This window comes from Gossypium arboreum, chromosome 9 (genome assembly GCF_025698485.1).
Source record: "Gossypium arboreum isolate Shixiya-1 chromosome 9, ASM2569848v2, whole genome shotgun sequence".
NCBI classification, from domain to species: domain Eukaryota; kingdom Viridiplantae; phylum Streptophyta; class Magnoliopsida; order Malvales; family Malvaceae; genus Gossypium; species Gossypium arboreum.
In genome coordinates, this window is record NC_069078.1 from 14143968 (window position 1) to 14165372 (window position 21405).

Below are 21405 nucleotides of genomic sequence, written 5' to 3' on the forward strand. Positions count from 1 at the left end.
GCGAACACGATGGCGGCCAATTCGAGATCATGAGTCGGATAATTTTTCTCATGTGGCTTTAATTGCCTCGACGCGCAGGCCACAACTCGACCTTCTTGCATCAATACACAACCTAACCCAAGTAGGGAGGCGTCGCTATAGATGACAAACTCTTTGTCGGACTCGGGTTGCACTAGAATTGGGGCTTCACCAAATAAGTTTTCATTGATCGAAACTTTTTGGCATTTCTCGTCCATTCGAACTTAACATCCTTTTGGAGTAACCGTCATCATCGTGGCTATCGTTGAGAAACCTTTACAAATCGTCGGTAATAACCAAGAAGCCCCAAAAGCTCCAAACCTCGAGAATATTTCTGAGGCTTCCAATTAAGTATGGCTGAAATTTTATTCGGTCCACTCGAATACCCGATGAATACCACATGACCCAAGAAGCTAACCTCTCTTAACCGAACTCACACTTGCTGAACTTAGCATATAATTGCTTATCCCGTAAAATTTGCAAGACTAACCGCAGGTGTTCAAGATGTTTGGTCTCATTTCTTGAATAGACCAAGATGTCATCAATGAACACGACTACTAATCGATCCAAATATGGTCGAAGATCCGATTCATTAAATCCATAAATACCGCGGGGCATTAGTGAGCCCAAACGGCATCACTAGAAACTCATAGTGACCATATCTCGCTCAAGGCGGTCTTGGGTACGTCCAATCTCGGATTCGCAATTGATAATAGCCCGATCTCAAATCTATTTTCGAGAACACCGAGGCTCCCTTCAGTTGATCGAACAAGTTATCGATACGTGGTAACGGATATTTGTTCTTTATCGTCGCTTATTGTCGACAATAGTCGATGCACACCGCATGGTTCCATCCTTCTTTTCACAAACAACACCGGCGCACCCAAGGCGAACAACTCGGCGAGCAAAACCTCTATCCACCAATTCTTGCAACCGAGCTTTCAACTCCTTTAATTCCATTGGTGCCATACGATACGGAGCTATCGAAATTGGAGTGGTACCGGTACCAATTCGATGCCAAATTCTATTTCCGAAATGTGGTAAACCCGGCAATTCTTCAAGGAAAACATCCGGTATTCACAAACCACGGGCACAGATTCGGGTTTCTTTTCTCGATTCCTTGTCATCGAAAGCACGTCGCGCAAGGTACGCTTCGCCCTTTTCTTACATATTTTCGGGCCAACATTGCGATATTACGGTGGCAACCCTTTAAGTCCGTAGACTCAACCCGAATTATCTCATTATTCGCGCACCTCAAATCGATAGTCTTGCTTTTTCAATTTACAACCGCATCGTGCATGGTCAACCAATCCAAACCAAGAATAACGTCAATTCATCGAACGGCAAAAGCATCAAGTCCGCCGGAAAACAAGAACCTCGGAACACTAGGGGACTTTTCTTGCACACTTTGTTGACAAGCACGTAATGACCCAAGGGTTTGACACCGAATTACAAACTCAAGAGACTCAATAGGCAAAGTCTTCTTTGGATGCTAAGGTTTCACATATATAAGAATGAGTAGAACCAGGGTCAATCAAAGCAATCACATTAGTATTGAAAAGAGTGAAAGTACCGGTAATGACATCCGGAGGCAAGATCCTCGCGTGCGCGTATGGCATAAGTCCTAGCAGGGTACGAGCCTCGGATCGATGGTAGCATCTCTAGATCCTCTCGACCGCCAATCGACATTGCCCATATTTCTAGGTGGCCTACCTCGAGCAAAGGTAGCACCGGGTTTCCACTCGACTTACATTCTGCTCAAGCATCCTCGGGCAATCCTTCATAAAGTGGTCGGCCGATCCACACTTATAGCAGGAGCGATCACGAAACCAACAGCTCCCCGAATGCCATTTGCCACAATGTAGACACTCCGCCCTCTCTCGGCGATCATTTCCACCACTGGCGATCGAAGTGACTCGTGTGGTCACAGGGGGTCGATCGCGTCCTCGTCTAGAAAAGCCCGAAACGCCTCTAGACCGGCTCACATCATCTCGAAATCTCTTCGATGCCTGTTGAAGAGACTTTCTCGAGGACCTCTTTCGGAATTCTCCGGTTCCCACATCAACTTTTTGTTTCTCCTTTCTAAGCTCTTTGGCTTTACAAGCTTGCTCAACAAGTACTACGAACTCTCGTATTTCGAGAATGCCAACGAACATCCTTATATCATCATTCAGCCCATCCTCGAAGCGTTTACACATAATGGCTTCGGACGAAATGCATTCTCGCGCGTACCGGCTAAGCCTCACAAATTTTCGTTCGTAGTCGAATCGACATAGAACCTTTCTTAAGATCAAGGAATTCCTTCGCTTTTGGTCGATGAATCTCGACTAATATACTTTTTTCGAACTCGGTTTGAAAGAATTCCCAAGTCACTTGCTCTCTAGGCACCACAAGTCGAGTACTCCACCAATAGTAGGCGGACTCAGTAGCAAGGAGATGGTACACTTTAAGCACTCATCGGTTATGCAGGATAGCTCATCGAGCACCGGATAGTGTTATCCAACCAAAATTCAGCTCGCTTCGGCATCATCATCATCCGTAGCCTTAAATTCAGTGGCCCCATGTTTTGAATCCTATCGATTGGGGCTTACTTGACCTTATTTGGTCATCACGGAGGTATTGTAGGTGCGGGGTTGCATTTGTCGGGAATGGAGGTTGTGGAACAGTAGTGTTAGTTCGAATGTATTGATTAAACCATTCGTTCATCACACTATAAAAGGCTTGCCTAGCCTCATCATTCGGATTGCTGGCCATAGGTTGAGAGTCCGCCGCGCTGTCCCTTGCGCGCGAGCAGCGCCACACTCTCCACATCATCAGCTATTGCTCGGTGGGATCGGGATCCATTGCTATAAACAAACACAAAGTCAAATTGTCGAAATCACCACACTATCGATTCACCATTTAATGGCATGTATAGCTAGACCCCAAACACATCACGGTAGTCCTAGAATCGACTAAACCGCTGCTCGATACCAATAAAATTGTAACACCCGAACCCGAGACCATCGCGTGTTATCGGACACGAGGGTTAACAAGCCAAGTTCACATATTTTGCCCCCAATTTGACATTTCCAGTCAGGCTGGAAAACTGCGTCACCATCGCCTTAAAAATCATATCTCGAGTTTCAAAACTCAGAAACTGGTTTCGTAAATTTTCCCTGAATTTAGACTCATATATCCATCCATGGATTTATTTCTAGAATTTTTTGTCGGGCCAATTGGTACAGTTTATTAGTTAAAGTCACCCATGTTACAGGGATCAACTGCTCTGACCTTCGCGCGTTATAACTTGAATATCTCTCTGTACAGGGCTTTAATACTGGTGTCGTTTGTTTCTAATGAAACTAGAATCAAAATGGAATCTGTACATATAAGGAATGACTCCTAATTCTTTCTGGATAATTTATAGTAAATTTTTAAAGTTGCAACAGGGGACCCAGAAACTGTTCTGGCCCTGTCTCACAATAGCTTTAATATCTCTTAACATGTAACTCCTATGACCATTTCGTTTCTTCCATATGAAAATAGACTCATCAAGGTTCATTTACATAGCTTATTCACTATTTAATACCATTCCTACAAATTTTGGTGATTTTTCACATTCACGTCACTGCAGCTGGCAGCATCTGTTTTTAAGGTAGGTCTTACCTATTTTGTAGTCTCCATGAACCAACTAGTCTTGCCATACATAGGTTCATATATGATCATTTTAACCATACCAATGGCTGATCATGTGACCAACATTCCCATCTCCAATCCATAATCACATCATGACACCATATATATATTTACAAACCGCAAATAGTCTAAGTTTGTACTTCACTTTTACGAGCCATTTTCGCATAGCCGTACACATATACATCACAAAGATATTTAAACCAACAAGGGTAGTCCTATACATGCCATTTCAAAGTTCAACCAAAATTTATACCAAAATAGAGGCGTTGATAGTGTGGATGACTTCGACTTTAATGATCCCGAATCCGATTGCTATCGAGCATAATCTATAAAACAGAGAGCCAAAGCAACGGGTAAGCATTTTTATGCTTAGTAAGTCTCAAGGAATAAAATCAGCTTTAATTAAAGCAATACATTCACATGGCCAAATGCATCATTTCTTTAATACACATTCACATAATCATTCTTACTTGCACTTCATCATTATATACTTTCACAAGGTATCAACCAATTCAATAGCTGAAATTGTTAGTCGATCGAGCGAATGTTGCTCAAACATGTCGACTTTCCAATGCACGATAAACATACCTTATTCTTTGGGCTTTTCGAGCGTACCAATTGAATTCATTACAGCAACCAACACTCACCTCCAGCCCAAGCTTCTTGAATACAACCGGATATAACCACGTGCACGAATGCCTTGGTCTTAGCCCGAATAGAATGACTCGCACGAATGCCTTGGTCTTAGCCCGATGTAGCCACTAGCACAATTGCCTTGGTCTTAACCCGGATATAATTTCCAGCATAATTGTCTTCGGGCTTAGCCCGGTATCATTCAATTTCTCATGCACACATACATCAATAATCATTGGACATACATATTTCATTTTCGTTACTAAGGCTCAAACACAATTATAATCACTAGCATAATCCCCTTCGGGACTTAGCCCGGGTATCATTCGAATACTCATACACACATAAATCAATAATCAATACATCCATATTTCATTCACATAATTCAATTAAGGCCACTTCTTGAGGACTTACCTCGGATGTTGTCGAACGGCTTTTACGGCTATTCGATCACTTTTCCTTCCCTTGTCCAATTGTGGCCCTCTAAGCTCTTGAGCTAATTCAAACAAATTCAATTTATTAAAACCTCATTGTGCTAGCTTATGGCGAATATGACAAGGAGTTTAAATGGTCAAATGGCCACCCTTTAGCTTGAATACACAATGGTCATGCACATTTTATACTACATCAAGCAATTCAATACAATTCATTCGGGCATCAAGGAAAAGCTAAGGCCTTCAATAGGCTACCAAAGGCCGAATATACATGTCCATGTTGAGGCCAATTATGCACTTAATACCACACAAAACAGCATGCATTTTACTAGTTAATGCTTTGCATGTTGTAGCTCAAAACTTATAATATAGCATCAAGCACTCATATGTGTGCTAGGCGAATGTGCTTGCAATTTCACAAGCATTCTTCAACATCTTCTTCTTTAAACAAACATATTCATCACTTACTTCATAGCCAAAACATCATGTGCAAACATATATATACATATATGAGCATGGCCAATTTCAAGGTGTCCATAGCCATCTAAAACACAAATTTTAACTAACATGCAAGAAGCATGAACCATGCTCGTGAATGCATCATGGCCGAATACATCATAATCATGCCCTTTTATCTTCAATCATGGTTAAACAAAAGAAAACTCAAAGTCTTACTCAAGATGGCTACAAAGAAATTTCAAGAGTAGACAATCCATCATTGAATGCATCATCATCAAGCTTCACACTTAACATGCAATGGCTTTATCACAATACCAACCTTGACCAAATACCACTTCCATGGCATAACAAGGATTTGAACCATGGCTAACATGAACATCAAGTTGGCAACTAAAACATGCATGAATCTCATGACACAACCTCATACATACCTCAATCTTGATGCAAGTTTAGCCAAATATCCTTCTAGATCTCTTCTAAACAAAGGAAATGAAGCAAAATCTCTTCTTCCTCTTAGTATTTTTGGCCAAAAGGAGAGAACAAGGATGAACAAATTTTTTGTTTTCTCTTCTTGGTTGCACGGCAATGGGGAATGCTACTCTCTCACACACATTTTTTTTCATTCTTTTCTTACCCATGCTTATTTGTTTATTATTTCTCCCTAATGCCCAACAAAACATGTTTCATGACATGTTTAGCCCATATCTCTTTGTCATGGCCGGCCATCACTTGTAAAAAGGGGAATTTGACATGCAAGTTCATTATTTTGCATGCATGCTTTAATTAGTCATCACACATTTCCCTATCGTACTTTCAAAGTTCACTACTAAGTCCTTTCTTGTGGAATTCACCTTTATAACACTAAATCAATCATCATAAAATGTCATACATGGACACACACATATTATAGGCATCAAAGTAAATGTTTAATTATTTTTATGCCTCGGTTTTGTGGTCCCGAAACCACATTTCGACTAGGGTCAATTTTGGGCTGTCACATTTGACGTTTGGGCACTCAATTTAGTAAAAAGGACTGAATTGTAAAAAATGAAAAAGTTGAGTTCTACTGGGTAAAGGTGTCCAATTGCTATGAGATTTTATTAGAGGTCCTTAGTTGGTAATTAGACCATTGGATAAGTTAGTGGACAAAAATGGACATGAATAGATGAAATTTCAAAGTTATGCATTAAGGACATTTTAGTCATTTAGTAAATAAATGAATAAAAAGGGAAAATAAAGCCAAAATTTTTGTCCATATTCTTCTCCATGTGCTGAGAATTAGAAGGTCACCGTAGCTAGGGTTTGTTCAACTTCCAAGCCTGATTGTAAGTACATCCTAGCCCCATTTTTAATGCTCTTTACATTGTTTAAGTTGTTATCATCCGATCTAACTATTTCTACCATTAATTTGGGCTATGATTGAGGTATAGGGTTTGAAACATGTTATATATTAGTGCATTTTGATGCCTAATGATAGATTATGCAAGTTTAATGTTAGATAAACAACTTTTACTAGGTGATTTTTGATGAAAATGTTAAAAGGACTTATTTGTAAAAAGATTTCAAAATGTGTGTAAAAATGTGATTTAATGAAAAATGTGGGTTGTTATAAGCATGTATAGGGTTCGGTTAGGCTTGGGTCTAGATGAAATTGAATAGATTTCATTTTACGAGCCTAGGGACCAAAATGTAAATGTGACAAAGTTTAGGGGCAAAAATGTAATTTTTCCATAGTGTGATTTTTGGACTGAATTGAGTAATGTGGTTAATAAATGAGTTAAATTTGCTATTATAGATCAAGAGAAACAAGGTTCGGACCTAGATCGGGGGAAAACTAAAGTCTTTGAGGATTAGGTCCATTTGCACTATTTTTGTACCGAGGTAAGTTCGTATGTAATAATGCATTATTATTTATGCTTTAATTACTTTAATATTGTATGAATTCTGATTGAATCTTTCGATGTAATCGAAAAAGTTCGACAAGAGCGAAATCTCGGTTGAACCTTAAGAATAGATAAAGATACAAATGTCATGACATTAGGGTTACTGAGATTACGTGTAAGACCATATCTGGGATATTACATCGATATGAGACTTCGTGTAAGACCATAGCTAGGCTATTGGCATCGATATGAGATCCCATGTAAGACTATATCTGGGATATGGCATTGGTGTGGAACTATGAGTGTGAGATTTTCCGTGTATCCTTTAGTATTCCAAGTGGTTCAATAGGAATCGTAACAGAAATATTAATGTTGTGAAAGACCATGGTATGTTGCAAGACAGTACAGGTATGTACGTAAGGCTTATGCTTAATGAGCTCGATATGTAATGAATCCCTCAGTAAGGTTATGGTTGTATAAGTTATGATATTAAGGTTTTAATAAGATCCATGCCAAGTTGGACTATGAGATTTATAATGACATATATGTTAATTCACTTCATGTTAATTGCATGATAAATGTGTGTTTATGATGCTTATTATTGCATAGGAACTTACTAAGCTTTAAAGCTTACTCCCTTTCTTTTCCCTTGTTTTATAGTGTCACCAAGCTAGCTCGGGAATTGAAGACTGTCGGAGATCCATTCACACTATCAACTTAACATTTTGGGTACCAATGATTTTAATGTCTTGATTTATGGCATGTATAGGGACTTAGTCTTTTATTATGTGTCATAATTGATTTGGAAAAATGTGTTGGCTTATGTTGGTTGATAATTCATTTTGTAAATGGCAATTAAAGTTGGCTAATATTGGTTTAAGTATATGCATATGATGATGCCTTTCATGGATGTGGAAATTTGTATGGTTTAAGTTGAATAGCATGTTATGGTTGTATGTGATAGATGATAGTATGTGAATGATGTGTGGATGCCTTTTTTGTGGCTGATTGGGTTGAATGTATGTACTTGGATTGGTATTATATGTTATTGTGTAGGTTGTACATGGAAGGGTGGAAAAAAGGCTTGGTAAATAGCCTTATTTTTGTCCACACGGGTAGACACACGGGCATGTGTCTAGGCAGTGTGCGACACACGGCTTGCCCCATGGGCGTGTGGTCCATCCCCTGCTCCTTAATTATTGTAAAATAGAATACTTAGTATCAAGCACACGGGCAGAGACATGGGCGTGTGTTTTAGCCGTGTGGACGACACACCCATATGGCTTGCCCGTATGGGCCCACACGCTCGTGTGGCCCACACGGGATTGGCCTAGGTCGTATGGATCACACACCTGTGTGGCCCACATGGCCCAAATTGGCATAGCCCATGTGTCGTACATGGCCTACCTATCCATCACAGGGCTATGTCATACGCACTTGGCCTAGCTCGTCGATCACACACTCGTGTTCCATCACACGACATACCACACGGGCGACTACACGCCCGTGTGCCGTCGATAGAATGCTCTTTCGGCATTCCACTGAATCTTTTTTCCTATGTTTCGGATACATACTTGGTATCGATTTGATGCTAATGCGGCCAAGAGCACTCTAGAGCCTAAAAATCAGTATTCCATCGCCCAAAGCTATGTTACTTACCGAAACATAACTAAAACTATAACGAGCCTTTAATCAAGCAACCAGAATTCCACGAGCCTAAGTCTCCAAATAGCGATTAGGAGTCTTGGAATCTTCACCTAAACAGCATTAACAATGTAGATAAGTGAAAAAATTCAACGAACGAAAACCAACCTTTTTACCAAAACTTACAGATTCAATCATAATCAAAAGTTGTACAAACGAGAGAGACGAGTTCGAAAAGCAAACAAATAGAAAAAAAGGAAAAATAAGAAGGGAAGTTTGCAAGGAGAATTTTTGGCAGAGTAGCAGAAAGTCACGTCAGAAATTTTGGAGTGGGAGAGAGAAAAATGAAATTAAAAAAAAAAACTAAAGAATAAACTTATAATCCCAATATCTCAAATCCCCATTATTTTCTCCATTCAACCACCCACTACTTAGAATCCCAACACTATTGAAACACCCTGACGGAAATGAGCAAAAATTACTACCCTTACTTACGCAAGGATTTGAACTCAGGACCATTAGCAAGCCAACACACTTCTTAACCACCAGACCAGCAGTGTAACGCCCCCACGCCCGAAACCATCACCGGAGTCGAGCTTGAGGAGTTACCGAACATAATTTATCAAATTAAGAACTTCAAATCTTTTGTTTCTACATTCACAGCTTTCTAGCTACTCGCGTCACATTTACAAGAAAAATCATATCTCGAGTTACGAAACTCGAAATCAGGATCCGTAAATTTTTCCTAAATCTAGACTCATATATCTATTTACTGATTTTTTTCTAGAATTTTTAGTTGGGCCAAGTAGTACAGTTTATTAGTTAAAGTCTCCCCTGTTTCAGGGTTTGACTACTCTGACCTCTGTGTATTACGAATCAGATATCTCCCTTTACAGAGCTTCAATGACTATGACGTTTATCTCTAATAAAACTAGACTCAATAAGGAATCTGTACATATAAAGCATGACTTATAATTATCTTTGTAAAATTTATGGTGAATTTCCAAAATCAGAACAGGGGATCCAGAAATTGCTCTGGCCCTGTTTCACAAAAATTTAAACATCTCATAAAATATAGCTCATATACCTGTTTCGCTTATTCCATATGAAAATAGACTCATCCAGCTTCGATTCCATAACTTATTCATTATTTAATTCCATTTCTACTATTTTTAGTGATTTTTCAAACTCACGTCACTGCTGCTGTCTGAATCTATTTTATGGTAAATTTTACCTATTTCATGGTTTCCATGGATTAGCTAGCAATTTGACATACATAATACCAAATATGATCATGATTAGGCATTCCAATGGCTAATCATTACCAAGCATTTCTATTTCCATACCACTCAATAACCATATCATAAGACCATATATACAAAATGATTATAATGCTATACAGAGCCATACTCAAAATATACAAGCCATTACGCCAAGATGGTATACGGATAGTGTGAGCGTGCCTCCGACCGCTTCCGATTTCCGAGCTGGCTTGTCAACACTACAAGGAATGAAAAGGAGGAGTAAGCATAAATGCTTAGTAAGCTCATATGCAAATAGCAAGTAACATAACCATATAAGCAAACATAAAACATCATTTGCATAATCATCACCAAGACATTCATATCACCTTTTCATTTATCATCTTACCATATTGTTGTTATATCGAGTTTTCAACCCGAGGGTTAAGTACATACCGCTCAAAGTATCCATTTCACAACACTTACCAATACGTCCCTTTCATCTTGAGTATTCCTCCATTTGAGTAGAACTTTACCCGTTGAACACATCGAATATAATTCGGATACATGGAAAGTTTGCACATAAGTGCCACATATGTAGCCAAGCTACCATGTAACCCGCCCATAAGTGAACTCCTGACTCAACTCAACGAGCTCATGCGTTCGCATCCATAAGTGAACTCGGACTCACTCAACAAGTTCGGATGCCCAAATATCCCAGAACATGTCACTTGTATCCTAATCCATTCCTAAGGTTCAACGGACCTTTTTCCCAATCATGTGTCTCAACCATCTTCTACGGAATGCCGATACTGATACTCGGTAGTATTTCACATTTTCCAAGTATATCACATAATTTGACATATTATCAAACAATTATCACAAGTATAATATTTCATAATAATTATCATATCATTTAAAAAAATTAAAACATTTAAAATAATAACTATGTTACCAACATTTACATATGAACTTACCTCGTATGCGAAAATGGCTATTTTTACCATTTCGTCCACAACTTGGTATTTTCCCCATTTTAGCCCGAATTTCAAGTTTCCTTGCTCTATCATTTAAAATATAGTCTAATTAGGACTCACATTATTCAAATTGACCCAAAATCATATTTTGGAAAAATTACAATTTTGCCCCTAAACTTTTGCATATTTACACTTTTGCCCCAAAGCTCGTAAATTAAAATTCAGCCTATTTTCTTATGTTTTATGACATGCTGATCATTTTTCCCTTCTATGGCAACATCAAATTCTCACTCTAACATGTACTTATGACTATTAGGTATTTTTACCGATTAAGCCCTTTTGCTCGTTTTCACTTAAAACCGAGTAGCACAAGTTGTCTAACATAATTTAAAACCTCACATTCTATCATAAAACACCAAAATACACAAATTTCACCTATGGGTATTTTTCCAAATATAAACCCTAGGTTAAATTATTGCTAGCATAAGCTAAATCGAGCTACGGGACTCCAAAACGTAAAAATCATTAAAAACGAGGCTAGAACGGACTTACAATCGAGCTTGGAAGCTTGAAAACCCTAGCCATGGTTTCTCCTTGCTATATTCGGCCATGGGGTTGAAGATGAGCAAAATTGGCTTTTAATTTTGTATTTTAATTCATTTTACCCTAAATGACCAAAATGCCCTTACTACTAAACTTTCCAAAAATTCCTTCCATGTCCTAATTTTGTCCATAGACTTAGAAATTGGTAAAATTACTCTTTAAGGACCTCTAATTAATAATCTAATTCAATTTTATGCAAAATACTTCTAGAACACAAGTTTTGCAATTTATTCAATTTAGTCCCAAATTTCAAATTAAGCACTTTATGCATAAAATTTCTTCACGAAATTTTCACACAATCATGCAATCATATCATAGACCTTAAAATAATCATAAAATAATTATTTCTATCTCGGATTTTGTGGTCACGAAACCACTATTCCGACTAGGCCCAAAATCGGGATATTACAACTCTCCCCCTTCGAGGATTTTCGTCCCTAAAAATCTTACCGAAAAAGTGGTCTTCACTTTTAATCTCATATTTGGTGTCAAGAACTTGCACTTAGACTGTACCTCAATACATCTCTTCAATTTCTCATATGATCTAAAAGCTTACAGTCTCAACTCTCAACTGTTCTTAAATTTTCAACCCTTCTCAATTTCCCATGATATCATGACATAAAACCGGATCTCAACTTGATTTAATGGAGACCGAATTCCAAGAAATCCAACAACCAAAGAGACCTGAAATTCCATGAATCGATGAGTAGGAATTCATTCAATACTGATGTGATTTATAGATCTCGCCAAACATTTAACAATAGGATACATCACATTTTCCTCTTTCCGCCATAGAAATAATTACGATATGGCCTCAAGAATAATCCTTCTCATTTCCATCCCAATATCAACATTGACAAGGATAATTTTGATAGATCCCAATGCTCGGCTTTAACCCCTTTAACAACTCCGATTTTATGTAACATCGGATGCTCTAAACTATCACATTACCTCACTGTCTTGAAACACATCACAATTCATACAACAATACATTACTGAAAGTCAGGAAGTCTTTGCTCAATGTAGACTAGTCTAGTTCAGACGCTTCGGTTACCAATATTCTCATCTATCCGAACTCTGTCAATATGTAATAAACTTTTCAGCTTTCACAAGATGGAAACCTTATCATTCGTAGTGACTTAAACTAATATTCAACTCTTTCTATTAAATATACACTTCTCGTTCAAACTATTTACTCTTTTATCCGTACAAAATGAAATTCTATTATCAGACTTGGGAAAAATAATTCTGAAATAATTGTCACATGAAATCTTTCAAATAAATAATTTACCATACCGACTAAAACTCGCGCTTTTATCACCTATGCCTTTACTGATGTCAAATCCTTACATAGAAATTAGAAAAATCCCAATACTAAAATCACCACATTACAAAGATCAAATTAGAAGTATAGTCATATTTGACATGATTATCACGAGTGAAGAACGTTACTTGAACATGAGTCATAATTGACAAATTATGGAACAAAGATAACAAGAAAACCGAATAAAGAAATCCAAGATAGAGAAACCGAATAAAGAAATCCGAATAAAGAGATCCGGGATAAAGAAACCCAAGATACGATACTATGCCGAGAATCGAAAACCAAATTCATAGAGAAAATACAGAATACCACGATAATTCTTTAAAGAAAGAAAGTCCAAAAGAAAACATCATTTAATCCCACTGAAATCAAATATAACAAGATAAATATATCTTCCCATACATATATATCGGATGAAGCATCAAGTAGAAGAAAGCAGAATCATAATATCATATGAATTCTCTCATAAATTCTTATCGATTTAAATGAAATAGAATACCCGATAAAATAGAGCAATATAAATTATAAACTAGTTAGACTACCAATGCTTTCATCCAACACCGAATTAGAAGACATTCCCATATAACAAGAATTTCTTCGAAGATCAATAGCCATAGAAATATTTACGAGAACGGGTGAACACATAGAACATCTCAAAAGAGATCGCTAAATCATGTCCTGGTCATAACTGTCACACTCGGATAATTCACGTTTGAAATGTCATTTCCCCAACTAGTTCTGCCAGTCACAAATTTCATATTAAATCATTCACTAAAGAATGTCAGTTCGAATAAATTTCGATTTACACTTTTCTCGACCTTGCACTTGAGTAATTCGATTTACCAAAGAGAATTCCTTCTCTAACTGGACAAAGGCATAATTCCAATAATCTTTATATCAATCCGATACTTTCGGCTCGACTTTACTTATCAGCTCATTTTCAATCTCGGATCATACTTATAATTATTCTATCATTTGAACTCTTTGGGTTCTCAACCGAAACTTATTCAATACAAATCTCATGAAATTCCATTATAAGTACCACTTTGGTAAGGGGAGGGTTGTAGGACCTCGACTCGACTTTCTTATACATACACATATGACACAACTTCCATCATCATAGTAACATCATCAAAATCATGTCATTCATTCATGTTGGCTTACACCAATTTTCCTATTGTCCCATTTAGACAATATACTTATGCATACATTCTATGTTTTCTAGACAGCTTTACTTATCCATTCATTTAATTAAATTAATTCATGCTCATGACATTATATAAGGCCAAACAAACATAGATATTTGCATCACAATCACAACTTTCATTTCGTGCATCATCATGTACATATCATTACAATCATATAATTCAGTCCAACAATTTAACATAGATAAGTTCATTTCATTATAATCCTTTACCTCATAAAAATTATATACCATTAACATTCATCAACATTCGACATCCAATCAAGACAAGGACATTTTCATTCGTATCATAATATTATGACCTTTATTCATACCTCTACTACTTTCTATTTATTCCGTTCATCTTATCAAGTAAGCCACATACACTACATCATATGAGCATTAAGCAAATATGAATATTTATCACAACATGAACTTTCATCTCACATATTATCACATATGTATCATAAACTTTTATTCATACTTTTCTGAACCGAGACTTATCATAATCATAACTTTACTCAAATACCTTCACATAACCGTGAACATGGTCTCTGACATTTCGGTTGGAGAGTACCCTGTCTAAATAAGACGGTACTCATACGCGTCGGAAGACATCACACTATCACAGATCAGTGGCATGTATAGCTAAACTTTACACATGCTAGGTTAGTCCGAGAACCGACTAAACCTGCTCTGATACCACTAAATGTAACCCCCCCACACCTGAAACCATCACCGGAGTCGAGCTTGAGGAGTTACCGAACATAATTTATCAAATTAAGAACTTCAAATCTTTTGTTTCTACATTCACAGCTTTCTAGCTACTCGCATCACATTTAGAAGAAAAATCATATCTCGAGTTACGAAACTCGAAATCAGGATCCGTAAATTTTCCCTAAATCTAGACTCACATATCTATTTACTGATTTTTTTCTAGAATTTTTAGTTGGGCCAAGTAGTACAGTTTATTAGTTAAAGTCTCCCCTATTTCAGGGTTTGACTACTCTGACCTCTGTGTATTACGAATCAGATATCTCCCTTTACAGAGCTTCAATGACTATGCTGTTTGTCTCTAATAAAACTAAACTCAATAAGGAATCTGTACATATAAAGTATGACTTATAATTATCTTTGTAAAATTTATGGTGAATTTCCAAAATCAGAACAGGGGATCCAGAAATCGCTCTGGCCCTGTTTCACAAAAATTTAAACATCTCATAAAATATAGTGCATATACCTGTTTCGCTTATTCCATATGAAAATAGACTCATCAAGCTTCGATTCCATAACTTATTCATTATTTAATTCCATTTCTACTATTTTTAGTGATTTTTCAAACTCACGTCACTGCTGCTGTCTGAATCTATTTTATGGTAAATTTTACCTATTTCATGGTTTCCATGGATTAGCTAGCAATTTGACATACATAATACCAAATATGATCATGATTAGCCATTCCAATGGCTAATCATTACCAAGCATTTCTATTTCCATACCACTCAATAACCATATCATAAGACCATATATACAAAATGATTATAATGCTATACATGCCATACTCAAAATATACAAGCCATTACACCAAGATGGTATACGGATAGTGTGAGCGTGCCTCCGACCGCTTCCGATTTCGAGTGGCTTGTCAACACTACAAGGAATGAAAAGGAGGAGTAAGCATAAATGCTTAGTAAGCTCACATGCAAATAGCAAGTAACATAACCATATAAGCAAACATAAAACATCATTTGCATAATCATCACCAAGACATTCATATCACCTTTTCATTTATCATCTTACCATATTGTTGTTATATCGAGTTTTCAACCCGAGGGTTAAGTACATACCTGTTCAAAGTATCCATTTCACAACACTTACCAATACGTCCCTTTCATCTTGAGTATTCCTCCATTTGAGTAGAACTTTACCCGTTGAACACATCGGAATATAATTCAGATACATGGAAAGTTTGCACATAAGTGCCACATATGTAGCCAAGCTACCATGTAACCCGCCCATAAGTGAACTCGGACTCAACTCAACGAGCTCGGGCGTTCGCATCCATAAGTGAACTCGGACTCACTCAATGAGTTCGGATGCCCAAATATCCTAGTAACATGTCACTTGTATCCTAATCCATTCCTAAGGTTCAACGGGACCTTTTTCCCAATCATGTGTCTCAACCATCTTCTACGGAATGCCGATATCTGATACTCTGTAGTATTTCACATTTTCCAAGTATATCACATAATTTGACATATTATCAAACAATTATCACAAGTATAATATTTCATAATAATTATCATATCATTTAAAAAAATTAAAACATTTAAAATAATAACTATGTTACCAACATTTACATATGAACTTACCTCGTATGCTAAAATGGCTATTTTACCATTTCGTCCACAACTTGGTATTTTCCCCATTTTAGCCCAATTTCAAGTTTCCTTGCTCTATCATTTAAAATATAGTCTAATTAGGACTCACATTATTCAAATTGACCCAAAATCATATTTTGGAAAAATTACAATTTTGCCCCTAAACTTTTGCATATTTACACTTTTGCCCCAAAGCTCGTAAATTAAAATTCAGCCTATTTTCTTATGTTTTATGACATGCTGATCATTTTTCCTTCTATGGAAACATCAAATTCTCACTCTAACATGTACTTATGACTATTAGGTATTTTTACCGATTAAGCCCTTTTGCTCGTTTTCACTTAAAACCGAGTAGCACAAGTTGTCTAACATAATTTAAAACCTCACATTCTATCATAAAACACCAAAATACACAAATTTCACCTATGGGTATTTTTCCAAATATAAACCCTAGGTTAAATTATTGCTAGCATAAGCTAAATCGAGCTACGGACTCCAAAACGTAAAAATCATTAAAACGAGGCTAGAACGGACTTACAATCGAGCTTGGAAGCTTGAAAACCCTAGCCATGGTTTCTCCTTGCTATATTCGGCCATGGGGTTGAAGATGAGCAAAATTGGCTTTAATTTTGTATTTTAATTCATTTTACCCTAAATGACCAAAATGCCCTTACTACTAAACTTTCCAAAATTCCTTCCATGTCCTAATTTTTGTCCATAGACTTAGAAATTGGTAAAATTACTCTTTAAGGACCTCTAATTAATAATCTAATTCAATTTTATGCAAAATACTTCTAGAACACAAGTTTTGCAATTTATTCAATTTAGTCCCAAATTTCAAATTAAGCACTTTATGCATAAAATTTCTTCACGAAATTTTCACACAATCATGCAATCATATCATAGACCTTAAAATAATCATAAAATAATTATTTCTATCTCAGATTTTGTGGTCACGAAACCACTATTCCGACTAGGCCCAAAATCAGGATATTACAAGCAAGCCTATCCTGATATGGTTCTACCAATAATTAAACTTAAGCCCTATAGGCTAGGTTAAGGCTTTACAAAGAAAAATACAAAATTTTTCCTACGGCAAGGCTCGAACTTAGGACCTCTCACACACACCCAAAAGAATTAACCACTGAAGTAGATACACAGTTATGTCATATTTTATGTAATGCCTTGAATTTGGGCCTAAAAGTATTGGGCCTTGAGTATGGGTCCATAAGGAGGTTTTATATAAGCATTTAATTGTGCAAGGAAATGAAAAAATTAAATGTCTTCTTTGGTGGTTAATGGCTCTGAGAAGTGTTGGAGAAATCTTGGGTTCAAACATGGGCTTTAGCAAAAATTTTGTTTTTAAGTGAATAAAACCCTGAGTGCTTGGATGAAGGCCTTTTAAATTATTGTGATAAATAAATGTCATAAGGAAGCATGTGGTCTAGTGGTTGTGGCGTCATTAAAGTTACAAGGGAGCTTGGGTTCAAGTCTTGGCTCTTGTAATTTATTTTGGTTTTTATTTTAAAGGAACCTGGACTTTGGCCTATAGACCTTATAATTAATTGAGGCTAAAATGGTGACACAAAGAGTCTTGTGGTGTAGTGGCAAAGTGGTGTGTTGTGTAACTGTGAGGTCTAAGGTTCAAGTCTTGGGATGCGCAATGGAGTGTTTATTTTACTGTTTGAGCTGTGTAGGAGGTGGAGTTGGACTGGATCTCTGTGGTTGAGGTGGTCATATAAAAATAAAGAATTTTCCTAATGGTTGAAAGTAATCCCACATCGAGAAGCTAACATGGGAATTGGTGAGAAGCTGGATTTAAATAGAGCGAACCAGATGAGTTGGTGAGGGCAAAAGTGATTAAGACTCAATGCAGGATGTGCTAAGGTTAGTGATTGTGGACTTCGGTGTGTTCTCATAAATAGGTGTGTATTCACGCCCTTCTTTGTTGGAAGTCTGTAAAATCCAAAAGGTCGAAACCTTGGCATTCGGGACCTCACAAACGTGTGAATGCATAAGGGGTAAACCGAGCCCACAAATCATGGGTGATCAACTGTAGAGGCCGCCACGAGTGTTCTTGTGTGCTGGGGCTGTTCTGGGCCTTGATGGGCCCGATGGGCCCGTAGGCCCGCTTGTGTAAACTTCACTGTTTAGTGGAATGTAGATAGACTTGTCATGTTGAGCACACGACTTAGGTAGTTCTGGGCCACGTTGGGCCTAATGGGGTCGTGGGCCCCACACGGATTGAATCTGCAACTTATGATAATTATCGGACTGGGCTATGTAGGTCACATAGCCATATCTAAATGGCGACTGTATACCTTCGGAGAGGTCGTTGTCTGAGCTGAGACCCCAATATTGGTAAAATTATCGAAATACCCTTGTAGTGTAAAATGACCGTAATGCCCCTATAGGGTAAAATGACCATAATACCCTTGTAAGGTAGAATGACGATTATGCCCTTATGTTCTGTATGACTGATGTGCCTATGATTTACATATATGATTGTGTTGAGTATAACTTTGGATGCACGTAATATTTATGACATGACATATTGCACGGGGTTGGGTTATTATGGACGGAGGAAGTGCACGGCTTGTAGCCATCCTGTATAAGGATTTAGCCTTTCTGTGATACTTATGGCTTATAGCCGTTCTGTTAACTGGCAGCGTTGCTGCGATATTTACGGCCTTTAGCCGTCCTGTCTAAGGTGTTGAGCCGTCCTGCCTACGGTGTTGAACCGTCCTGCCTACGGTGTTGAGCTGTCTTGCCTACGGCGTTGAGCTGTCCTGTTGACTTAGTGGCTCAACCTGTGCTAAGCTTGGTGTGTTGGCTGGGTGGGTCGATTTTATCCCTACATGGTGTGTTGGTTGGTACTGGTGGTGTGTTGGTTGCACTGGGCTGGGAATCTATCTGCATAGACGCATTTGATACTGATTTTGTACTGGGCTTAGGCCCACCTGATTCTGCTAATGGGCTAGGCCCAACTGTTACTAATTTTGAGAATGGGCTAGGTTCAATTGATTCTGATGAGGGCTGAGACCCAAGTTAAATTGTACTGGGCTTTGGCCCACACACATTCTTCTATTACTGTAATAGGCTCCGTCCCAGACTGATTCTAAATTATGTCTGTTTACTAACTGCTTTAGTTTAGGAGGGGATTACACTCTGAGTTTTCATAAACTCACCCCAGTTATTAACTGCGCAGGTAATCCCCAACATTAGGAGGATCGGTGCTGCGAGGGACTCGAAGGTGGCCACACAACTGCTATTGTTTCTGATTTTCTTTTAAGTTATCTATTTACAAGTATTTATATTTGATCTAGGTTGTAACAAGGCCTCTTTTAATTTCTGGTTCTAAAACTTGGAATTTTATATACTATTTTATAACTGCTGGAGTAGAACACGATTTTCTTTTCTAAAACAATAATTGTTTTTCAAAATATCACGTTTCTGCAAAACTTTAAACTAAGCTTCTGCAGCAAATAAAGTTTTAAAGGTAATAATGTTTTACAAGAGAATGACTTTTAATAAAAAATGGAAACTAAGGTTTTCACAAAGTTTTAAAATGGCCAGAGGTTCTAAATAGTAAGAAGGGTTTTCAGTGAAAACATGGTTTTCGAAAAACAATTCAATGTGACACGCCAAATTTTGACCATAGCGTCTAGGCTGGGTTTGGGGTGTTACAATAACTCTACCCTCTAAAAGAAAATTTCAGCCTTAAAATTTACCTAATTGGAATAGATGAGAATACTACTAACGCATCGCATCCTCAGGCTCCCATGTAGCCTCCTTAGTGCTATGATTACACAATAAAACGTTAACCAGTGGAATGGATTTTCTCCTCAGAATTTTAACGTCGCGATCCAGAATCTGTATCGGCTCCTCCTCGAAAGTCAGATCTGGCCAAACCTTAACAACATGCATTGGATCAGAGCAGTAGCGTCTCAACATCGAGACATGGAAAGCATCATGGATCCGATCCAACTCTAGGGGTAGTTCCAACTGGTAGGCAATTGGTCCCACTCGTTTCAGTATGCGGTACGGCCCAACAAATCCAGGGCTCAACTTGCCCTTACTACCAAACCTCAGTACCTTCTTCCATGGTGAGACCTTTAGAAACGCGAAGTCCCCCACAAAGTAATCGATCTCACGTCTTTTTAGATTAGCATAAGACTTCTGCCTATTAGAAGCTACCTTCAGTCGATCCCTAATCAGTCGAAACTTATATTCAGTCTTGAAAACCAACTCTGAAACCAGAACTCGTCGCTCACGCAACTCAGTCCAGCATAAAGGAGTGCGACAATTACGACCATAAAGTGACTCGTAAGGTGCCATCTGTATACTAGACTTGTAACTATTATTGTAAACGAACTCTGCCAATGAAAAATACTCCTCCCAACTACCTTGGAAGTCAATCACACAGCTCTTAAACATATCCTCTAGTATCTAAATCACCCTCTTAGATTGACCATGTGTCTGAGGATGGAAAGCAGTACTGAAGTCCAACCTTGTACCCAGAGCTCTATGTAGCTTCTTCTAGAACCGAGATGTGAAGCCTGGATCCCTATTAGATATGATCGAAATTGGTACCCCATGTAGTCTCACTATCTCAAACACATATAGTTTAGCTAGCTTCTGCAGTAAGTAGTCAGTATGAACTGGTATGAAATGGGCAGACTTGGCCAATTGATCCACGATGATCCATACAGAATCCTTCTTAATGGGTATGAGGAGTAACCCACTAACAAAGCCCATAGTCACTCGCTTCCACTTCTAAAGTGGGATCTTAACCGGCTGCAACAAACCCCAAGGTAACTGATGCGCAGCCTTAACCTGCTAGTAAGTCAGACATTTACCCACAAAATCGGTAACCTCTTGTTTAATTCCTGGCCACTAGTATAACTCACGAAGGTCTAGGTACATCTTATTTCCACCAGGATGCAT

At 37.8% G+C, this 21405-nt stretch overlaps 1 protein-coding gene across 1 annotated transcript; it reads right to left on the bottom strand.

Annotated features, from left to right (window-relative positions):
- Positions 1-20214: 20214 nt before the first annotated feature.
- On the bottom strand, positions 20215-20895 carry LOC108455169 (uncharacterized). The gene is made up of 2 exons (XM_017753770.1): positions 20554-20895; positions 20215-20463 (listed from the first exon to the last, which is right to left on the bottom strand). Exons 1-2 carry the CDS (start codon positions 20893-20895, stop codon positions 20215-20217), a joined length of 591 nt encoding a protein of 196 aa, XP_017609259.1.
- Positions 20896-21405: the final 510 nt, after the last annotated feature.